Raw genomic sequence first — 22806 nt, 5'->3', positions numbered from 1 at the left:
TCTCCTTCCGAGAGAGCGTGTGTTATGAAGAGATATATGTTGCTCCTTCATGATGTGTTGACCTTCATATAGAGCCAGAGACCGTCAAACACATGTTAGCGGCACACGGAATTTTTGGATGGTTTGTGCGGTTTCAACCAAACGCGATCCCATGGTTTGTATGTCGAGCGATGGCTCATATGCGTCTGCAACCCATCTCTCACACATCAGCCTCGTTGTCCATTACCTCGAGTCTTCTCAGTGTCTCCAGAGCAGTTTGGCAGCCTCGTTTGACGATGTCTCTTTCCTTCTTTCCGACCAGATCTGAAGTCCGCACATTTTTCTTAATGAAGAACTGCAACCTCTTGATGATCTGAGGCGTCTCAGCTGCACGCTCAAACACTTTGGTCAACGCTTCCGGTTTGTCTTTCGCCTCGGTCATGACAATGATGAGCAAGAGCTCTACAAACATGGTTGTCCGTTCCTTGATGTAGGCGAGCTCCAGCACTTTCAATACGCCCAGTGTTTCGGCTCCATCCATGATCAGACAAGCGTATAACCGTGCGACGTTGGCGATCTCGGTGAGTCCCACTTCTTGATCGTCTTCTCCCATATCTTCGTCCTCATCGTCTTCCCGAGGCGGCTTCTCGCCCATCCTCCTGAAGAAATCCCATAGTGCAAACTGAAAGGCCTTGCGCATCTTCTTGTCCAGGCACAACTTCCTCGCCACGAGGGTGTAATAGTGGTTGTATGGATTTTCACCGGCGCTGCAGCGAAGCAGGACTTTGGGGATCTCCTGCTCTTGGGTGCGCTTGAGACGCAGTTTGAGGAGACGTAGATGCGCATCTTGGTAGTCCACTGCCGAGAGAAGGGCGACAAAGATGGAGCGCCGAATGTCGGTGTTCATACCGTAATGGCGTGATAGGGCGAGGAGATCGACTGAATCATCGTCATCAAGTCCAACACTATTCATCGCGATCGAGTTGTCACTTCGTCCTTCAGCTGGTGCTTCCGTAGGCTCACGACCTTTCCAGCTGGCTCCCACTAACCACCATTTCCCCTTCTTGTCGCTGTTCTTGATATCATCCCTCGTGATTCGCAGCGGCTCAGATGCCCTCACCGTGCGGCTGTTATTCAACGAACCAAGCACCTTCCGCATCAGTGTGATGTGCTCACTTGCTACGCCTGCATTATTCGCCGCAGCTTTCATCTTGTTGTTCTTCAAATCCGTAATCGTTTCGATCATGAATTTCGTCCGTACGCTCATCTGTTCTCCTGCCGAATTCATTCGGGCGGCCTCCTTTTGCATGATTTGGACGATATCTTTGAGCGAGGATGGATCATCTTGCCTCAATTGCTGGCCACAGTCCCGGACCAGACGCAGCAACAACTCCGTGTTGTTCTCGCTTAGTCGCTCGAGCAATAATCGGACGTAGTCGAAGATGATGGTGCTGCTAATTAGACGGAATGTGAAGAGGTGACTGAGAAGACTGATCAGGTTGAGGGCCTCTTTGCCAGTAGCAGCATCGCTGCGATATTGATCGAGTCGCTCGATCAACTGAGAAAGGAGTTCCGCGCCAAAATCCACGCCAACAACCTTGTATACTGCGGTGGCAAATGCCGCGTGAAGGATAACAAAGGTGTTTGAGAGAGTTGATTTGTTACAAAACAAGGTCAAAAGAAGGTCGATCAGGGCGGTTGTAACGTCCTGCCTAGGGTTAGACTGGTAGAGCTTCTCGACCTCTCCTAGTATTGAGACGAGGTTCGCTTCTGATAATTTGTTTAGGTGGCCTTGAAGTTGCCTTTTCAGTCTTTCCAGTGAAGGACCTTCGGAGTTTTGGGCCTTTCTCAATGATGGCGGAATGTATTTCCCCGTGGCTGTTTGGGGGACTGGGGCGACGTAAGGATTTTCTCGAGCCTTTTGGGGTTGGATGTCGGGCATCTCTTCATCTGACTCGAAGCCTTCAAACGAGCCCTCACTTGGTCGCCCCGAACCGTCTTCGGACTCTTCCTCGTCGGAATCCTCTCCCAGGTCCTCGTCCAACAGATCACCACTGTCTCCTTGATCAACCCCGAATTCATCAAGCTCGTCATCCTCGCTCTCGTCTTCAAGGTCAAAATCGTCCTCAGTAAGCTCACTGTCCTCAGTATCAGGTTTCCTTCTCTTCCTCTCCAACCACGCCTCGCTTTCGCTCTTCCTCTTGACACCCCGATCCTCTGCGTCCAGCCCCTCGAGTAACTCATCCAACCCATCGTCCGCAAAAGACTTCGGCGTTTTCCTCTTCTTCAAGCCTAGTTTTCTCTCAAGTGCTGCAATCTCAGCATCATCCTGTGCGGCCCGCTCTCTGAAGGCTTGGGAATTGGCGTCGAGAACGAGACCGGGAGAGGAGGACCGTGATCGTGGCGGAAGAGAGGTTTCAGACAATGATGGAGAGAGGATTCTTTGCTTTTTGAGGATTGATTTTAGCTTCTTCGGTTCGTTTTGCGGAACCTTTGATTTCACGGCGTCGTCTCTTTTCGACGCAACGTGCACGGGGTTGGGTTCGTCGATTTCATCTGCGTCCGAATCTTCATCTGAGAGCCCGTTCTCTGTCACCAGCGGCCCCCTTTGGGATCTTCTACCCCTGGTATTCTGTCTCTTTTCCAGTCTTTGCGCCTTGCGCTGCTCTTTTCTGCTCTGCACCGAGCCATTTTGCTGCTGTCGCCGCCCACCTCTAGCGCTTGGTTGCGACCTGTGCTCTAGCCCGAGTTCCTTTTCAAGCGCAAAGGGTAACTTCAGGCCATTTCGGGCTCGCGCATTGTGTCGCGACATTGACTCCGACACAATAGATCCCGAAAAGCCCCTCGCCTGGCTTGTCTGGAAATGTCTAGGAAAGACTTCGTGGCCCGTGCGCACTTGTAACATTGTGCTTGGACATTAATTTTTTTTTTTGGAAAATGCGGAGATGGTTCAGCCGAAGTTTAGGCGGCATTTTTTGTGTCACGATCCTCCGTGCAACCCCCACCAACCAACGGCCAATTCCCTCACTGCTGTGAATATGGAAACTCAATCACAGTAACTGTCGCTAAAACGAACACACCCCCAAACATGGCGCAGGAGCGCCTAAGCAACGACGAGGTGATGTTTCCTTCCTTGTCCGTCTGATAGACGAATGAGCCGTGTCTGACGTGAATATGTGTGCATACAGTTCCTCTCGCGCCTCACCACCCTCCTCTTGTCCACCCACACTGCAACCCACGGCTCCGTCTACCTCACTCAAAAGCCCTTGACAGCCACAGACAAAGAGATCTCATCTTCACCTTCATCACAGGTCCTGATACGCGCCACAAACGGCCTGTCGAAACAACACCGGTTAGCGGCCAAGAAATCCAAGGCTGGTGTCGAGAAGAAGGACAAGGTGAAATTTGCGACCGTGGTTGAGGTTTCCGAGTTGGAGGCGTTCTACACCAAGTATGCCGAGACCTGTAAGAAGGGCATGGAGGGGTTAAGGAAGAGGGATAAGAAGAAAGCCAAGGAGAAGGCGAAGGCGAAGAAGAAGGGCAAGGCTGGGACAGCAGGCGGCGGCGGCGAGAAGCCTTCTGGATCGTGATGAGAGGCATGAGCATCCTTGTTCTCATAAAGGACGACAATATGGATACTCCTCTTCAGCATGAGGACGGGGTCGGGGATGAGGGCAGCTGAATGTCATCTGTTGTTGCACTATCGCCTTCTACTGGCCGAACCCGGTTAACCTGCGAAGATGTGAGCAATGCCACAGGATATACTGCAGGTGGGCCACGACATGAGCTTGGACAAATGCCTCTTCTGCAGCTGGAACATGATGGCCATTGATGACCTGTCAGTCCCCCTCGGCCAAAACCAAACATGGCACTCAAGGGAGTGAGCTACAGGATAGTCAGCGGCAGTGTGTCTATCCGACATCACTTAAGACGCCGACAACGTTTGCAAAGATGGAAAAAGAATGTCTCGGTTCTAACACGAGAGCTGCAAGACAAGCGAGACACATACAGAGCGGCGCAAGAAGCAGCCAATCCAATACAATTCCGTCATTGAGAGAGATAACTGGTGGTATCATCAAGCAACAAGCAAACTTTCCACAAACTTCCCGCGATCTTTTTACATAGGACCCAGTCGTTACTATGGTCGTAAAGGCACATCGTGCTCGAATATACACGTCGGCCGTTGATTAATAACCGGTAAATCAGCTCGACACACTGGTCTCGCACGGGTGATAACCCGCCCGGCTCTGCAGGCTATATCAGGAGCAGGATGCCTAATCCAGATCAAAGATGGAGTCTGCGTCGTCGTCTTTTGTTGTCATGGTCTTTGTTGTAGCAATCCTCATACCGGGATCATGACTTCTCGTTCGTCCTCTGATTGGCACTCCAAAGTCATCTTCCTCCTCACTGTCATCCCTCGGTGCCGACGTTTGGTCGGGAAAGCTCGACCTTCGCCGGTGTGCTTCCGGCCTGCGAAACAACTCGCCACTCAGTAAGTCACTCACCGTGGCACCCCCGGCTATTCGAGCTAGAATGTGGACCAGCAGGACAACGGCTTCGATGGGTTTGACGAATGCAACATTGGCGGCTTTCTGCAGGAAATCCGCAGTGAAGGGACTTCCATAGTTTGTCGGAGAGGGCGAAGGTGATAGCAGAGTGGTGGATGGTGGGAGAGGCGAAAAGGATCGTTTGGCGTGCAAGCGCCGTCTCAATCCGTCTTTGCTCGGCGACGTTGGAGGTGTATGAACATCCGGCCAAGACGAATCTGACATGGAAGATTGCGCGAGTTCCGGAGTTGAAGACTTGTCCATGGAGTCGCTGGTCGAGGGCCGCTTCATTGGACTTTGTTCGGATTCCACCGTGGACGCCGTGACTGTCAGCTCCGAGAGACCTCTTTGATGCTGATTTCTATTCAAAAAGAAAGGAGGGTACCCTTCTGCAGGATGACGTTGTTCAAAATCGATAATCTGGACATGTTCATCGAGCGGCTCTGGTGCTAAAGAATCTGTGGTGTAGAAGGAGTCGACACTCGAGACCCTGCTAAGAGAACCTTGAGTTCTGGCGACCTCGAGCACTTCATGGGCCTTAGACTCCTCTTCTGGCTTCAATGGCGGGGATGCTTCAGGTCCCCCTATATCATCGGTTGCAGGTGGCTCTATTGTGGCCTCAACACCCTCATCGTCCGCAGGTGGCTCAATGATGTTTAATCGAGCCGGGTCGGATTCGGGCTCAGTGCGCATAGGCGTTGCGGCAGTTTGTTCTGATTTTTCGGCAGCTACCTCCATGGAAGCTTTCGTGTCCTGATGATGCCCTTCTGGCTGATGCTCTCCGTGATCTTCTCCTGAGCAGCTTTCCGCCTGGGGAGGCACAATTTCTACGCTGCCCTCCCCTGGTCCTAACGCATTTGTCTCGCCAGGTGGTTCGTCTATAGCACCTTCTGGAGACTGTTCTGACGTCGGAGTCACTTCGACAGCTGGGTCGGCTCCATCTCCGACTGTGGGCGGGGCAATAGGCTGTGTAGGAATTGCATCCTCTGAAGATTCGGCTCGACTACCTTCGTCGTCCGATTCGGCTAGCTTCGCATTCACATGCTCTTTATCCCCTGCCAACAGTTGCTGCAGCCGGGAAGCTGCGACTGTATTCCGAGCAAGACTTCGTCTTGAAACAAAGTCCTCGCGCTCGTCACCGTGCTGCGAACCATCCTCGCTATACTCGTCATCCTGCCGTCTTTCATGGGGGTCCTCACTGGAAGCAACACTAGACGGGGTCGAGGACCTATATCCATCAGCCCCGGGCCGTGAACGAGATGAGCTTGGACTTGGGCTATAGCCATAGTCTGAACCACGACGCCCATAAGTCTGGACGGACCTCAAGCCGTTCTGTCCTTGAAAACTCCACGCTCGTGAAGTCTTTGTACGCCCGGCGGGCAATGGATCAGTATTCGGAGTGGTCGGCTCTGGTGGCTGTCTTCGTTTCCAGGTTCCCTTCCTTCGAGGTGTTATTGCGTCTTCTGGCAGATCCACGTGGAATGCGCGCTTGAATGGACATGGCGTCCTCTCAAATCGGAGTACTTTGGGCAGAGCGGCTTTAAGTTCCTCCACTTTCTTCTTGTCCTCTTCCGTTTCTGAAGGCAGCTCAATTCTGTAGTATCTGAACTTCCCTCTGCGCAAGACGAATTTGGATTCCCCATCGACACACCAGCATTGGGAATTTCGCATGATGGTGTGGATGACCTTCTGATCGGCGGATTTCAGGAAATAGCTGGAGCCACGGACCTTCTCTATTACGATGGCACCGGTTGAAGCCAGAATCTCTGAGCGCGATCGCCATGGCAGGGTTTCTACCGTGTCAATTGGGTAGTCGACATCAGGTGGAGTCTCTTTGCTCTGTGGAGGGATCGATTCTGTTGGAGGGGAGAAGGCAATAATGCGCGCCGAGGGATGGGAGTATAGAATATCGGCATCAGCGTCTGATTTGTCCAATGCAGCTTTTTCATGGAAGGAGAGTGCGCGTGGGGGAGCAGTAAACGACCGGCGGTAACTTTGGAGGGGAGGAGGCTCGCCGTAGGATGGAGGTGGACTGGCCATGCTGCATTTTCAAAGGCTGCAGCTATCGTAATGGGAAAGCTATCAATTTCGAGACTTGATGCCTATGGTGGAGGCTGTACGAGTAACAAGGAGGATGACTTGTCAACGTGGAGGTTCATGCTTCAAACAAACCTCACAATATCGACCGAGCCACAACGGGCGGCGGCTCCAAGCGAGCAGCCACATGCCGTCGGAGAGGGAACCAGCAGGAAGAGATTAGCGTCTTGGCATCACGTGGAAGCAAAACATCAATTCCCCTCCATCAACAACATCCAACCGTCCAACCGTTTGCGCCGTCCAACCTGATTTGCACATCTTTCTCTCACTCACCCACTTGCTTGCATGACGGCAACCGACTGTTAGGCAACCTTGAAGGTAAGGCTGACGCCATGGTAGGCCACTCGCTGGTAGGCCACCCTTCCTATGGCCCGTTTATCTTCTGCCTCTTCCAAGTTTCGACTGGCTTCCTTTTTCCTCCTGCGCACCCGGACATCGCCCTTACAGTGTACACATCGCATCGCTACTAACCGGTTGCACTTGACTTCGAGACACCAACCCGCGCGCGGGGAGGCGGCAGCTCCTCGCGTCCCTCCCCATCGACCGCCATGGTTCCGCGACCAATGTAACCGATCTCAATCTTGGTTCAGACTCGACCGATTTCGAGAATTGGGGGTCTCTGGCCGCAACCCCCGATTTTTCGAGCAACTGGGATTTATTGGCGTTAGACGATGCACAATTTTTCGAAATGAACGGCCACTGGGCGTTGCCGACATGTCACCCGGAAGCTGAGCAACAAGAATCTCTTGGAACTACCGCTCCTGTTGAAACCACAATTGCGACACTCGATGACTCTTTAGAATACTATCCTGACATACGATATGAGTGGCGCAATGAGTCATGCTTTCCAGACGGCCATGGCAACATGCCTGTACAAGTCCCCGGAATCTCCGGTGGCCGGTCTAATGACGATGTCAGACTTTTGAGCTCAAGCGACTCACCAAGTACCATCGAGGACAATGCCCACCATTGCCTCAAATGCAATCCCCCGAGAGCATTCCAAAAGAGACATCAGCTTACAACACATCAAAGACGGCACGATCCTCCCTTCAGATGTGAGCAGAGTACGTGTAACAAGAGGTTTCAGTATCGAAAGGACCTCACGAGACACCAGAAGACCATCCATTCCAAGCACTACCAACACACCGAACGCTTCCCGTGTCCTAACACAGGCTGCGAATGGAGCTTGAATGGGGGCTTCAAACGTCATGATACTCTTCGTCGACATCTCCGAAACGTTCACCCAGCATCAAATTTTTTCGCAAATAACATATCCTGACAATGGTTGAAGTCATCTAAGATTGGGTTCTGCTGGCTTAAGGAAGCTGGAACAGGACCAGTACACCAAGAGGAATGGCTGTAGGCTGCTTCTGTTCCAGGTCCCTTATGACAGCACTCTGGCGCGAAGTTTTCTTTCTTTTTTCATTCCTGTCGTCATCTTGCCAGGGAACGGACATTGAGATATCTGGGGTCGATGCATTGTTATACGTTGGCCACATACGTTCTCCACAAGACGGATTTCAAGACAGATGCTCTTATGAAGGTGACACCCAGCAACCCTTCCGGAACGACGGTACAGGCGAGAAACGGCTCATCGCTTATACCGTCGTCTCGGAAGAGTAGCTTGATGTCGCCTTCATGAGGGCAGCTGAAAGTGGAATCCTTGCGTGTTGATACAATGCTAGATTCTCGTGATATTCACTCAAGCTTTCTCTGCCACCAACCTGGACTAGGTGTTTATGGCACAATTGCGCGAAGACAATCAGTTCCTTTGCCCGCCCCTGCAGGATTCAGTATGGAGGATGTTAGTTGTATAGTAACCTCTAAATGCCGAAAGATCAAAGTTCAGGCTTTTCAACGTGCTGAGAAGTGTCTACCTACTCTCGTTTGTGTCCTCTTACGTTTCTTCAAGTGTCTCGACCAATGTCGCAGTTTCTAGCTACATGATGCTGTCCTGTCTAAATGTTACTTCGGGATCGCTCACGCCTATTGGGCGAGTTGGCAGCTACCGGTCCTTCGCCGGCTGTTTGGAGTTCGGCTGGACGTGTCGGGCCCGGGCTGCTCAGTTGCGGTGTCCAGTAGGTCCGCAAAAGTCACGGACAAACGCAACTTTTCGTATACCACGTTCTTAGATATATAATTACTCGGTATTGAAAGCCTAGATAGTCTAGTATATTCTACAATATAAATAACTAGGGGTCGCCTTAATAAGTCATCGAGATATCGACTGATGAAAACTACCTGTTTTGGTGGGAAACGGGGTTTATCCGGTGACTTTTGCGGAGGTGCTGTATTGATGGACGACGGACCACGGCCGGGGTCAACGGGGCGGCCTACAGCGTGGCCTATGAGAGGCCTATCATATTCTCCGCCACAGCAATGTATCCCGATGGTTCATTCGAGGAGAAGAACTTGGACCATGAGACGCCATCAAGCCTCTGAAAGACCCGAAGGTCTATAAAAGGCTTACAATAGACCGTCGATTGGAATCGATTCAGCAGTTTCGTTCCATTTATCCTGAAGGAAAACTGCCCTTCACTGACCATAACATCCAATGGCGGACACCGTCGACCGTCGAAACAGTAGGTCTATCCCAATATAACTGTCAGTGGTTTGATTGAGCTGCTAACGCATGTCCAGACCCTCGTCATGACATTTCTGTGAAATCCAACGTGACCTCAACTCACTTTTGCGAACACTCCACGGTATCAGAGACGTTGCAGACCTCATGTTTGAGAGGGAGCGGTTCACCGAGACTCGTCAAAGCCGACCTCATCCCACACGAGCGGCAAGACGAAATCACTCGAGATCAGCAGACACGACTCTGGGTGCAGAGCTGCCACGGCTATTCCCATGTCGGAGACCAGGAACAGAAGAGACGAGACTCGATCAGCCAGACACTTCGATCGGCGGCTGCACTAGCAGAGCAGCTTGAGAAGTTTAACGCCATAGGGGGAAAATTGGACAGTGACAAAGGAGTCGAGAACGAGCCAAGTTGCCAGAGCTTGCAGTTCATTGGGGGCTGGACGGATGAGAGGGGAAACCATTATTGACGGTCTGTGGTTTTTCGACGTAGTGATATGAGGGCAATATCGACATCCTTTTCTCTTGCGATTCGACTTCGTTGACGGTATATTCGGGGCGATACTTGAGATGTCCCAAGGAAGACGCCCTGGAAATGGCTAGTGGTTGGAGATATGTCAAGGAAACTTACTGTAATAATCACGAGCGAATTCTGTACATGTTACCTGAGAACATCAGACCGGCCACATTTGCAGGAGGAGAGAGTCGTGCCTGCATTTCTCTGTGACTTTGTTCAAGTGGCATATTAGGACGCTAGTCCTAAGAAGGACTAGCAAAAAAAATCAGGTGAGATGGCGTACGAGCTAAATGCAACTGACGCGTCGCGCGTCGCGCCTTTCTTGCATCTTACAAGTACCTCGTCCGCTCGTATACCTCAGGTGCCTGTAGTGGCTCCAACATGTCAGCTTCCTGACGGACTTTTCTGGAGTCCCAATCAATCAATACTCCGTCAGCGATGTATCTTGACTTTGTGGTACCGACTACCCCACCTCTTCTAAAACAAATGCAGGACCCTTCCGTTCCAAGACGATTATCCCCTAGTTCCGTGGCTGTCTGGGTGTGAACTTCATCTTCAACGGTGGCAAGGTCAGTGTGAATGTGTCGAGTACCTCGGTGTCAAACTTGACACCATCTTCGCCGTCGGCAAACGCAATGTCGAAGCCCATGGCAACCCTTGACAAGACCATGCGAAGTTCCATCATTGCAAGCTGCTTCCCTACACAACCAAAAGCACCTAGTATGCGAATCAGTACCGGTTATGACACTAGATGGCTACCCTGGAAATATGGCCATACCTTTCGAAAAAGGGAAGAACGGGCTCTTGTCCGCATTCATCTCCTCCCACCTTTCGGGAACAAACTCCAACGGGCGCTCGAAGTATCGAGGGTCTCGCTGGAGCGTGTGGACCGGAACACCGACGATGGTGTCTCCAGGGATATACACTTCATCGACCTGCAGACCTTGCGGAGGGGTGATTCGAGGAAGACCGCCTGGCACAGGGGGCTTGAGACGCAAAGTTTCGTAGATGATCTTGTCCAAATACGAAATTTTCGACTTCTCGTACGTCCAGTCCTTCTCTCCTGCAGGAAAGACGGCATCGAGCTTCTCTTGCAGTTTTTTCTGCACGGTTGGATGTCTCGCTAGGTAATAGAAGGAGTAGGCTAGGGCAGCCGCTGTTGTGTCACTGACAACGCGTTAGGCAACTTTTGGAGTCATGGCTTCGAAAATTGGACAGTGGCATACCTTCCAGCAATGATGATCAGGCGAGTATCCTCACTCAATGCAAAGTCCGATGGCGGTGCAGATTGGTCGTTTTCGTACTTGGCCTTGATCAACCAAGAAATAACATCCCGGGGCTCGTGGTCCTTGCCCGTGGACTACAAATCAACTTGTCAGCAGCCTTTACCAGATCTCGAACGGAGAAGATGGTGACTAACTCTCTTCTTCTCTTCGAGTTGATTTCGACAGTACTCCATGAAATCCTGAAACGTGCCAGAAATTCCAGGAATGGCACTGAAAAATGCCAGCAGCCAGGGCAGAGTCCCGAGAGTGCCGATCGTGATCATCTGATCATGCAGCCCCTTGATGGCTTTATGCTCCCCTCCAGTGGTAAGCATTTCAAAGTCCTTGCTCAATCCAATGTCTCCCATGACATCGAAGGTGTAAAACATAGACCACTCTGTGATATTCATGGGCGACCCTGCGAATGCACCTATGCGGGATACCAAAAGATCTGTCTTGGATTTTACGCGCGGCTCGTATGTGGAAAGTGCTAACAGAATGAAGTCAGCAGCGGCTCAATGAGGGTGTGGAACGGCGCTTCACCTTTGATGCTGAAGCCACGGTCCCAAGCCCGTCTTCTCTGTCGCTGGATCTGCATGTCTCGCGTCGAGTTAATGGAGCACTTGTTTATGTCGTTCGACACTTGGCTATACCAGGTCGCTTTGGGCAACCTGGAAGGAGGTCCATATACAAGCTCAATGGCTGAGGCGCGGTTTATTGAAATTTCGCGAGGACCTAAGCCCAAGGTCAGCAGAGGCGGTTTTCGCCTTTCCACATCCTGCATACCGATTCGAACGAAGTCCCCGTATTGCTTATGCAAGGCCTCGACTTCATAGTTGAACTGGACTTTCTTCATCGACCTCCGAAGAGCCCAGAATCGAGATAGTTTCGCGCCCCACGGTCCGGGGAATTTCCTCAGCCGATGGAAAAACAATCGATAGATGGCAATGCTGCCATAGACGCCAACAAGAAACACGACGTCCACAACGAAGACCCTGAACCCTGCCGCCAGTAGGCCATACTGTGTGACCACGGCATAGCTCAAGAACGCCACCGTGTTGAAGCTAGAAAAGAGGATGAGGAGTGTCCATACTCGATTATCCAGCTCGATTGGACGTATACTTTGGTGGAAGATGACTCCCAAGACGAAAGCGGTGGCAGCGGTGACTCCGAGCTCGGCTTTCAGCACCTGCCTCAGCAGGATCGTGATCGGCCCCCCGAGTTCCATGCTGATGGTGAAGACCACCCCCTTCGAACGACGTGTCAGAGTGGAATCAATATCCGCCTGGGTAAGAGGAGAAGCGTTAGAAGCTTAAGGGTCCCAGGAGGAGAGTCACTGGTTAATAAATCACCTACCGAAATGGCAAGTCTAAACAAACGGGAAGAATGAGGTGATACCAAGAGGGCTCCACGGATGAAAACCGTCCTACCTACAGGCACCACGGGATATCGACATCAAACCAAGGCACCATACCGAGGCTCCCCAATTTCCCACCATTGCAGTGGTCCGACGCACCACTGTGGAAACGACTTTGTTGGCGAGTTGAGGTGGCAGCAGATTTGCATGACCGTTGATATGCTAGTATGCATGCAGCCACCGTTTTCCTCAGTCTCCGAGGAGGATCCGAGCTTGGGCACCCTGGGGCAACAAATGACACGACTACAGTGCGTAGCCTTGTCTCGCTTTACCAGGCAGGAAGGCTAATGGGTAAAGCCCAAGCTTGGGATCACGTCGATCTTTGTTTCCTCCAGGGACGCTCTACCTACAGAGCTCGATAAAGGGTGCGATCCTGTGCGCCTTCTATCCCACCGCCCGGTTTGTGGGCCGCGCAGTTCTTCATGTGCTTCACCACCCTTACAGTGTGCAGATCTCAGCAAGTAACTACCTACGTGCCTAATGATCAGGCACTTATGGGACTGGGACCACTGTCTACGCATTATCCATGAGGAAGTCGACATTTAGGGTTCGCCGCGTGCACCGTTGGGACCGGAACCACAGAGCCGGGCACTTGGGATATGCAAGGCGCCGTTTCTAGATACTGACTTCAGGTTGTCCTTGACTGGAACTCAGGTATATGTATGTACCTGCCCCAACAAACTTGCGATCATCGCCCCAGTACTTGCTTGGTGCTCGTCTCGCCTTTTCTATCGAGGTGGACAAGACCTTTGCGGCCCGCACGGACAAGGCCCGCGAATAGGTCGGGGCCGATACGTTTCGTCCATTGTCGATCAGTGGGGTTTTTGTTACTGGAGCAGTGGTCCTCGGTGAATCCTCCCGTCTATCCATTTCTTCAGTACCTAATAGTATTACAGGCAATGTTGAAGCCGCCCTCGATCCCCAAGAGCGTTTTACTACTTGGACTTGGTAGCTATTGTCCTGACTGTCCACCAACCACCCACCCATACTCTTTTTTCCCTCCTTGTTTTGTGTCCGATATTATCATTGTTATATGATACTAACTAGAGTCGGTCAGGCAAGTGTCTCGTCTCGTCTCGTCAATTCATTGCTCCACCATTGCCCGGGAATTACTCCGTCCTCGCACCTAAGGAAAACGCTCTGGAATATGCAGATCATTGACTGTCGCGTCATCGCTTAGAGCGCGCGATGGAGTTGAAAAAAGGGGGCTCCCAAACAAATACTCCGACCTGGTGGTGAAGCGGCGACGCCGTCGGTCCCATCTATCTCCCCGTCACCTTGTCGTTAATCCATATGATACCACCTAGAGCCTTGTGGAACAACCACTGAAGCCAGGATTCCGACGTTGCCTCCTGTCCTCTCTCCACAAAAACCCAAAACCACTGCATGGGTATCTATACGAGGAGATCCTGTCGATCACTAACGGTGAATGTACCTACGTACCTGCTACTCACGTACTTGGTATGTATCTACGACTCGTACTCGTACACTTCGGACTCTTCCCCGGACCTACAATGTACCTAACCTCTCTCGTCGACCCCTTTGCAACCAATACATTCGACCAAGAACCCCGACCGTTGCAAATAATCATACCTAGTCGCATGGCGCCAATTCTGGGCTCCTTGCCCGCCCGGTCCGCGGCCCGGGTCGCCTCTAGGTTTTTGACGCCATCAAGCCGCCGTACCAAGGAATATTGTTTTCGGTGCAAATGCCAGGAGGAGCCTCTAGACCCAAATCCACAACATGTACCCGTTGCCTACGAACAGACAATGCAAAAGCTCGCCGATGCACATGTGAATTCCACCCACGTCCCCTCCATAGTTACCAGAAGCAGGAGTACCTCCCCCTCCCAGGCAGGTAGGTGCACACACCACCAACTACCAAGTACAGCGGCCCAAGCGCCCTCTTCTGTTACCAGAACACAATCCCTTCGAGCGACGACTTGGTCTATACGCGTCCCTTTTCGGGGTTTCAGGATCGGGGCCTGAATATCTCGGCAGGTACACCCCCCTCGCTCTGCTTTGTCTTTGTGGTCTTTATAGATCCCAACCCCCTCTGGATGGCACGAGTAGGGAACCCTTCTCGTCAGACTTTTGTTGATCGTCAGGGCGATTGAGCATATCCAGTCAAGTCTGGGGAAGATCTTGTCCTCGTGAAGTCGTGGTATCCTCTGCTTGTTCCTTCGCCACGGTATCGGTTAGGGCTTCGAGACTCGGACCTATGTACCTCGTACCCAGAAATCCAACGCCCGAGCAAAGCCGGGGGGTTCCCTGTCCGCGGAGAATGCCTCTGTTCAATGATTCGTCTCACCTCGTCTAGGTGCTCGTACTCCGTGTGTCTCGTGGCTGGCAGGTTGATGTCGCGTGCAAGACCTATTTCGTAGCTGTTGAGTTTATCAGAGTCGAAGAATGCTCAGCAGGGTTCCATATCCCCTTGGGCGTTACCCTCTCGCCATGACGCTCTTCCTTGATGTCCCTAGAAAGCCCAGAAATATGTAGTAGTGTAGAGAGAATGAGTGAGATTTCATCCCAGAAGCGCCTTTTGAGCCCGACCACGGCATCGAGCATGAGAACGAGATAGAACTGTCTATGACTCGTGTTCTGACTAGAGTACCGAGTACTGAATGGTGTAATTCCCCATTCCAGCCGCCCTGCCCATCTCTTTGGACTTTTGCGAATCCCAAACGGGGAGTGGCTCACGCTTCCCACCCCCAATTTGAACCAGGATTCAATTTCTTTTTTGGACGAAAAAGTTTTTCACCTTCCCCCCGGGCTAGCGACCCATATCCTGTCTGTGGACGGGACAGGGACATGGGGGCCAAGGGAGTTCCATGTCTACCTATGTAGTAGGTGACTCGTAACGCGAACTACCTAAACGGTTCCCTCAAGCTCAACGGCTCTGGCTCCCCGGGCGTGTGATCGACGCTTGACGATTCCTTTCGAGGTTCTTGGGCACGAGTCGTGGCCCACGGGAGAAGGCGTAAAGCCTTGCCACCTTGTCCAGGTTCAAGATCAGGTTCAAGATCAGGTTCAAGTCAGGCACAGGCACTTTGCCGAGAACCTGTGCGCCTGTACTAGTCCGTCCTAGTTCAATGGTTGGCTCTTTTCTGACCTCGAACACAGACATATATACGTACCAAGTAACACACCTCGCATATATGCACCAGATCAATGACCTCTTTCTCATTTTTGCTGGGCCAACGACTTCAGAATCTGCGGGTCAGGGGGGAGCACTTTCTTTCTTCCCTTCGCTGCGCAACAAGCAGCGGCTTTGTTTGTGTATGACTTGAAATCTCCCCAGGAACTCAGGCTCGACACCTTTCTTTCTCGGGTATCCAAAGATGGCTGAGCCAAAGAGCCTCCAGTTGACGTGCCATGTGGTCATCAACATTCTCTTCGCCATCGGTGAAGGGAGCATTCTCCTGCGCCTCTGGACCCGAGCCGTCGTCTTGAAACAGCTGGGCTGGGATGACTGGGCGATGTTGGCTTGCCTGGTAAGAGTCTCCTTTCCCAGCTATTTTCTTTGAAAGAGCCAGTGTACTGATACTCGAGCGAAAACATAGTTCTTCAACGCCGGTCAACAGGTGGTTTTGTACATGTTTCTCAATCACGGCGGTGGAAAGTATGTACTCACCCACTCACATCACCACACAAACGGTTCGCCCTTTCTCCTGCTTCTTCGTCTGCTAAGAAACTTCCTCCCCAAAAACAGAACCATGCAGGCCGTACTGGCAGATGATCCAGAAAACCTGACGACACTGTTAAAGGTGAGTCTTTGTGTATCTTGTTCAGAAACACAGACACACACATTCTCTCTCGTCACACCCACAAATCACTAACAAAATTTCTCTCGCATCGCAGGTCCTCTATGCCGAAGAAATATACTACATCTGGATGCACTTCTGGATCAAACTCTGCTTCCTGCTCTTCTACCTCCGGCTCGCCCAGGAAAGACGGTTTCGCATGCTAGTCTATGGCACTATCGGATTGACCGCGGCCGTCACCATCGCCATTTGGCTTATATACTCGCTGCAATGCCATCCTTTGCAGGCATTTTGGTATCCGACGCTGTTCCCCGATGCGAAATGTCTGCCACCAAAGGTGACGTACTTTGTGCCGGGAAGTTTGGTAGGTCGTCTGCGTGTTGTTCCTGTTCCTTTTTTGGTTGAGCCTCTGAAAACCTTCAATTTGGCTAACGAGACGTTTGGGAATGACAGGAACTCGTCCTCGATTGCGTCATCCTCTTCCTCCCCGTTACGGTCTTCTGGGGTCTTCAGATGACCTGGCGCCGCCGACTCGCTGTGTATTCTGTCATCACCATGGGTGGACTGGTGGTGGTCGTGTCGGGCCTCCGGCTGATCGTGGTCAACCAGTTCGCCACCAACCCGGACTTCACGTACATTCTCGGTCGGATGATCCTCATCTCGGCTGTCGAGATCCAGGTGGGCATCTTCGCCGCCAACATGCCGGGAATCAAGGCCTTCTGGACTGTGTGGCGCAAGGGCGAGCTCACCTCAAGCGGCACGAAAAAGTCCCAGGGTAGCGCCGGCGCGGTCAGTAGCGGACAGGCGCACCAGCTCGCGACCCTGTGGAACAGCCGCGCCGGTGGCGCCGACAAGAACAAGAACAAGAAGGGTGCGCAGGAACATAACAAGGAAATCGACTGCGATGGCGACGGCGACGGGTCCGAGCGCCATCTCACCCGGTCGAGGTCGTCGACCGAGCTGTCTATGGGCGTGGGGAAGGGCCAGATTAGCGTGGCTACCGAGTACACCGTGACGGATGACGAGGACTTTCGCCATCCGCGTCGCCAGTCCTACTACCACAACGCGATTCCGGACAATATGAGGTGAACGGCAAAGCCTCGATCACATCAGATGGAGAAGAAAGCAGCTGTCAAGAGAAAATTGGTCACACAAACAGGGAGTGGAACACAGGTCTGGAGCAGGTTAAGGACTGCAGAACCACAATGCCACAGTACAGCAGCAGCAGCAGCAGCAGCAGCATTATTGGTAACAGGAAAGCTGAGCTGTCACAAGAAAAGTCGCACGAGAGATGTATATTATCAAAAGGCCAGATAACGAGAATACCAAAAGCCAAAATAGGAAGATTAGGACGTTCGGTGGCCCCAAGGCAAAGGCTACAGGGTTCAATCTCATGCGTCAAGGAATGATCATTCCAGAGAGGATGCTAGAGGTTGCGCCCTTCGTCCTGGGCGTCAGTGTCAGTGGCCGTGATCCGGGTCTAATGTACGATTTTTCTAGTCCTCGTAGGGCTCCGTCTGAATAGACCTTGGAGTAATCGCCGCTAAGATCTCAAAAGGACTAGCGTCATGGTCAATACATCGCCTTGGTAGTATATATCATGTGACTGGTATCACGTGTCGACTAGCGTGAGTATTTCCCGCCTCTTGTGTCGTCTTGTATCCGGACTCACCTCTCAATGAATCAACCTTTCACTCTTACACCGGGCAACCGGTAATTTTCTCTCTCTTTAGAGTTCCTCATGCCATTCCATCAAGCGAAGGAAAACAAAGAGGGGTTGTTGCCTCGTAAGGTCGTTTGACTTCCACCAGAACCGAAAAGAGCCAAAACACTCCTTTTCAAAAAAAAAAAATCCGAGTCTCAAAAAGCATATCTTACCTCTTTGAGAGAAGCTGAACTGTTTATTGTGAGTAAAGTTTTACGCCGGCGACAAGGCAGACCAGGACATGGCGAGTGGCTTCGGCTGTGACTTTCTCCCACGCAGATCCCTACCTATTTTGGTATCCAGCCGCGTCGATCTGCGCAGTGGTGGAGACCCATACCACCGCTGCCTTCTCCTTGTTTGAGGCCTCTCGGATACTACATCCGGATTCGGTCTCTTACTCATTTGTACGAGGTACGTATAGGATACTCCCTCTTTCTTCGTGCTGGCTTGGACAAGCGGTATGAGGTACTCGGTACGGGGTAACTTGTTGCTGACAGCAGGGACCTGAGGCGTTTTCGGCTCGTTGATTTCCCGTCTGATTCCTGGTCTTTCGATATACTCAAGATTGTAGTTGGATGGCAGGTCATCGACCAGCAACTTCAATGACGAATTCTTTCCAACAACTTGTGTGCTTGACACCACCATCTTTCATCCTAGTCCCATCAAGGTTCATGGGCTGCAAGAGACGCATGAGGCTTGCTCTTCCGAGTTTGTGTGCTGCATGAAAAGCAAATCTGCCTGACATCGGACCGATCCTTTAATGTTCGTCGCAGTCCTGATACCCTCCTCGAGATCTGTCTTTCCCGAACCATTGATCACTAGTCTCTTCTCTCCTGGACCATATGTCGAATTCTTGCACACTCGCTCTTCGAAACGAGCCCAGCAATTACCCGCTTTCAGACTGTCTTGGACTTTGAGAGGTAGGTAGGATGAGGGCACAGCAAGGCTTCGTCAAGGCGCTGGATAACCACGATAATCCATCCCACAGCAAGTCTTTGTCAACTGAACCGAGTTTTCACAAACCACGAGCGACAGAGATGGCTTGACGGGAGGCTTTAGGCCTGGGATCAGCACAAAAAACCCCCTGCATCGGAAATGATCTCCGCTGCAGGGTGGCAGTGCAACGTCCGAGGTGCCCGGGTGTTTCGCTGTTGAGGCAATGATCGGCAACGCGCTTTTGACCACTACAGAGACTGTGAATGGTGAGCTTCATGACCTTATTATTCATGTTGGTCTAGTTGCGGTCTGGACTCGCGCTTATTGTCTTAGTCCCAGCATGTCCAGTTGCTCTTTTCAGGATCGAAGTACATACGGCCAGTACTGGGGGTTAGGGTCCTGCCTGCTTACTTGTAAGGAGACCTCCCAAGTTCAGGAACTTGATAAGTTGCGACCGCCAAGTACAGAGCAAAGAATGTACCATCTTCTGCTCTTGCTAGAGTTTTCCTACGGACTACCGTTCCACAGGTAACCTGCGAGTACCGGTTCTTGCATTCGCGAGGAAAGCAATCAGGCATCATCATCGAGCGCTTGCTTCTCCTTGCCTGCTATCGTCACGACCCAGGAAGATGAGCCTTGGGACCAGACTGTCGCCATCTCGGGACCAACGGCTGCAGGACCCCTGCTCGAGGAAACACTCTCCATCACATCCGCACAACAGGACGAGGACAGGATGCCAAACGTGTCGGGACCGCAAGGTAAGCGGGTCATGGTGCATGATGCTGTGACAATCACCATCCTCCTCCTCCTCTCCTCTATACCAACCGATCATGATTTGACGCTCATCACATTCAACCCAACTGATACAATCCTCCTCTCAGGTCAAATGCGACGAGGTACGGCCGAGATGTGAACAGTGCCAACGCCTCCAACTCCTCTGTGGATGGAAACCGCGCCTCTATTTTCGCCACGACACAGCGCGCATCCTTCGCCAGCATTCCAACGTCAACAAATTCAGCTGCCGTGTTTGGCGTCTCGACAGTGCTTTGGAAATCCTTCCTGGCCATCGCGACAGCTCTCCGAGCTTCAATGCGTGCCACAGTACTGAGCAGACGAGACACCAGGCCACCCCTGACAACGCTGGCGCCGTGATAATGGTAGCCACGCCCGAGAGCTTTGAACATCTCTCCCAGTATCGCCAATCGCCAAAGAGAGACCAAGTCCTGTGTCCCTTTTCACCAACTTCGAACATATCGCAAGCGTCAAAACATCCCGTCGCTGTGCCGTGTGGAGAGCCCCATGAGTCAGACCCAAATGTCCACATGGTCCGGACGAGCAACGACATGCACGCCTTTCTGAGTCTGGAATCCGAAGGTTGGACCCGATCCCAGGCCTCCTCCCGCAATCCGGCCGTGCGATCAAAACGCGGCGATGAATCGCGTGGTCTTGTCCGCGCAGTGGCGAAGGGAAATGAAACATCGCTCTTGGCCGACTATGGAGCTCGCATCTGGCGGGAACTGGCGCGGACGACGGCCGAACACCTTATCTCTTACCGGTGCAAGTGATGTGATGTGTGCAAACAACTCTGAAGCCCGTATGAGGGTATTATGAATCTCGACTTCCGAGTCTAAACGAAACCTAATCACAGTTCCGTTACAACAGTGGCAGATGTGTAACCACCTACGTCGCATCGCATTTAACGAGAAACATGGAACGTTGTACAAAGGCACCGGAACTGGGTTTTCAGTATGGTGTTTTGATTGGCGTAGCCAACTTTTTGCTTCGGGATTGTCATCGGGTTTGATATGTCTCCGCTTTCACAGAGATGTGTACGATGACCGGGAAAATATTGGTGCATTTTTGCAGAGTTTGGACAAAATGCTATGATCTGACCGAATGACCTCAGCATCTGGCGCGAGGACAATACTGGATGGACGATGTATGGCCAGGAAGCGGGCGGGCGGAATTACAATCGATCTATTTACTCGGCTACAACAGTCCCATCTACCACCCAAAGGCTACCACCCCTCTCGAGCACTGTTCGGCCCCAGCTACCACTCCTCCTAAGAACTACTTGCCGCAGTATCCGCCGTCCACAATCAGACAGGCCCCCGAGGTGAAAGTATTCCCCGGAGCGACGAGGAAGAGCATAGCGGGGACCAGATCTTGCGGCTCGCCCCATCTCTGCATCGGCACCCGCATCATGAGGTAGTCGACCATCTTCTGGTCGTCCTGGTACTGGGCCGTCATGGACGTGCGCATGAAGCCAGGGGCGATGCAGTTGACCTGGATGCCCTTGCCGGCCCACTCGTTGCTGAAGGCCTTTGTCATCTGCAGCACGGCGCCTTTTGTGCTCGAGTAGACGCTCGTGTTGAACCCGGCTTGGTACGAGGTGACGGAGGCGATGTTGACGATTTTTCCTGGCCGGTTGAGAGAGAAGAGCTTGCGCCCGAATTCTTGCATCGAGATGTAGTAGGATTTGATGTTGACTTCGACCAGCTACACACAACAGAGGGGGAAAAAAAGGAAGGATGTCAGTTTTCGGGTTTCTTTTTAGAACACGAACTGTGTTATTGTTGTCGTTGGGGGAAAAAAAACCTGAATCCTACTCACCAAATCAATCTCATCGTCGGTCGCATTCTCGCAGAGATTCCGCCGCATCACGCCCGCGCAGTTGATCAGAATGTCCGGCACAATCCCGGCCTGCCATATCGACGCGTAGCACTCGCGCAGGCTCTTGGGGTTGCGCAGGTCGCAGTGGAAAGCTACCAGTTTCTTGCCGACACCTTCGACCTTGGCTTTCAGATCTGCCGACTGCGGGTCGTTGGGCGCTTCGATCGAGACGATGGTCGACACGCCCGCTTGGGCTAGGGCAGTTGCTTGTGCCGAGCCCAGGCCACCTGGTCGTTGTGAGAGAGTGAGTGAGTGAGTCGCAACATGATGAACAAAGGACTTGATTGGCTATAGCTGGAGGGAGGCGGGGGAGTGTTATCATATACCTGTTGCTCCCGTCATGATGGCCGTCTTCCCCTCCAGCGAGAACATGTTTCCCAGATATTGCGACGCCATGATGGATCGAATATGGATCTGTGTCACTCTGTCCTCTGGTCACGAAAGGTGTCTAGGCCCACGAGGTGAAAACGAAGCTCTTATTTCTTTTTTCCCTAAACAATCCGTGACAGCGTGTGGCACGGAGCGCAACAGGTAGATAGATAGATAGATATGTATCTTTAGCTGGGAATTACCGGGAGGAAAAAAAGTAAAAAAGTTACACAGCTCGCAAAAAATCCACTTTGTCGTTAGCCGAGAAAAAACCATGTCTCGTCTCCAGTCCCATCCACCTCTCGTCCATACCTAGGTATACAATAGGGGACAACTCGGGGTGAGGTGAGGAGTAGACAAATACATACAGCCGAACCCGGTGCGGAGAATGAAGAATGAGGAAGGCAAGAATGGGGAAGTAGGCAAAGTTTAAAGTTGGAAATGCTTGGCAGGGGGAAGTCGGAGCCTCGGAGAAACAAGGCTCCGACTTCGGCGAAATGTGAGATTCATGCGACCATGTAATGTAGTAGGTATCTGTCGGTAAGTGCGTCGTGTACTCGTTGTCGTCAAGTCATTGCGCGCGTCAGATGGTTGACAAGATACAGAATGTATATTGGTCGGACCCCTTAGAAAAGACGTGATGGCGTAGTGGGATAGGAGTATGTGTATGTACATACCACTCTCAGGGCCTACAACTACAACTCAGTTCTTCTGAGGAAGCAGATGATGAACCATAGCGGTGCACTGGCATGTCTATTTCTTTTTTCCCCCCTAATCTCAGACCGGTTGTGATAGCCTATATGCTAAATGACGGATTGGGCGAATGTCCAGGCAAGAACGAGCCAGGAGATTAAGATGCAACATGTCCTCTTATCCGACCCGTATATGACTCTTGACCAAACCTCATCGCAGGTTCGAGGTACAGTGGCATCGGCGGACTTGGATCATACTGCCT

General features: G+C 52.0%; 8 protein-coding genes across 8 annotated transcripts; 4 read left to right on the top strand and 4 right to left on the bottom strand.

Moving 5' to 3' along the window:
* Positions 1-199: 199 nt before the first annotated feature.
* Z517_11642 (uncharacterized protein) lies at positions 200-2884 on the bottom strand (the record flags this gene model as incomplete). Its single annotated transcript, XM_013423226.1, has 1 exon — positions 200-2884. The coding sequence occupies one exon, from the start codon at positions 2882-2884 to the stop codon at positions 200-202; it is 2685 nt and encodes an 894-aa protein (XP_013278680.1).
* A 183-nt stretch (positions 2885-3067) lies between these two features.
* Positions 3068-3569, top strand: Z517_11641 (uncharacterized protein; the record flags this gene model as incomplete). Its single annotated transcript, XM_013423225.1, has 2 exons — positions 3068-3097; positions 3168-3569. The coding sequence occupies 2 exons, from the start codon at positions 3068-3070 to the stop codon at positions 3567-3569; spliced, it is 432 nt and encodes a 143-aa protein (XP_013278679.1).
* Positions 3570-4253: 684 nt separating this feature from the next.
* Positions 4254-6566, bottom strand: Z517_11640 (uncharacterized protein; the record flags this gene model as incomplete). Its single annotated transcript, XM_013423224.1, has 1 exon — positions 4254-6566. One exon carries the CDS (start codon positions 6564-6566, stop codon positions 4254-4256), a length of 2313 nt encoding a protein of 770 aa, XP_013278678.1.
* A 2611-nt stretch (positions 6567-9177) lies between these two features.
* Z517_11639 (uncharacterized protein) lies at positions 9178-9676 on the top strand (the record flags this gene model as incomplete). Its single annotated transcript, XM_013423223.1, has 2 exons — positions 9178-9205; positions 9264-9676. The coding sequence occupies 2 exons, from the start codon at positions 9178-9180 to the stop codon at positions 9674-9676; spliced, it is 441 nt and encodes a 146-aa protein (XP_013278677.1).
* A 567-nt stretch (positions 9677-10243) lies between these two features.
* On the bottom strand, positions 10244-12216 carry Z517_11638 (uncharacterized protein; the record flags this gene model as incomplete). Its single annotated transcript, XM_013423222.1, has 6 exons — positions 10244-10440; positions 10502-10890; positions 10950-11083; positions 11144-11478; positions 11532-11723; positions 11775-12216. 6 exons carry the CDS (start codon positions 12214-12216, stop codon positions 10244-10246), a joined length of 1689 nt encoding a protein of 562 aa, XP_013278676.1.
* Positions 12217-15745: 3529 nt separating this feature from the next.
* Z517_11637 (uncharacterized protein) lies at positions 15746-17257 on the top strand (the record flags this gene model as incomplete). Its single annotated transcript, XM_013423221.1, has 5 exons — positions 15746-15898; positions 15968-16026; positions 16117-16171; positions 16266-16532; positions 16622-17257. 5 exons carry the CDS (start codon positions 15746-15748, stop codon positions 17255-17257), a joined length of 1170 nt encoding a protein of 389 aa, XP_013278675.1.
* A 2285-nt stretch (positions 17258-19542) lies between these two features.
* Z517_11636 (uncharacterized protein) lies at positions 19543-20374 on the top strand (the record flags this gene model as incomplete). The annotated part of the gene is made up of 2 exons (XM_013423220.1): positions 19543-19705; positions 19788-20374. 2 exons carry the CDS (start codon positions 19543-19545, stop codon positions 20372-20374), a joined length of 750 nt encoding a protein of 249 aa, XP_013278674.1.
* Positions 20375-20879: 505 nt separating this feature from the next.
* Positions 20880-21878, bottom strand: Z517_11635 (uncharacterized protein; the record flags this gene model as incomplete). Its single annotated transcript, XM_013423219.1, has 3 exons — positions 20880-21308; positions 21423-21709; positions 21809-21878. The coding sequence occupies 3 exons, from the start codon at positions 21876-21878 to the stop codon at positions 20880-20882; spliced, it is 786 nt and encodes a 261-aa protein (XP_013278673.1).
* Positions 21879-22806: the final 928 nt, after the last annotated feature.

Source organism: Fonsecaea pedrosoi, assembly GCF_000835455.1.
Source record: "Fonsecaea pedrosoi CBS 271.37 unplaced genomic scaffold supercont1.8, whole genome shotgun sequence".
NCBI lineage: Eukaryota > Fungi > Ascomycota > Eurotiomycetes > Chaetothyriales > Herpotrichiellaceae > Fonsecaea > Fonsecaea pedrosoi.
The sequence above is the reverse complement of the archived record's forward strand: the minus strand, read 5'-3'. Positions and strand labels throughout refer to the sequence as shown.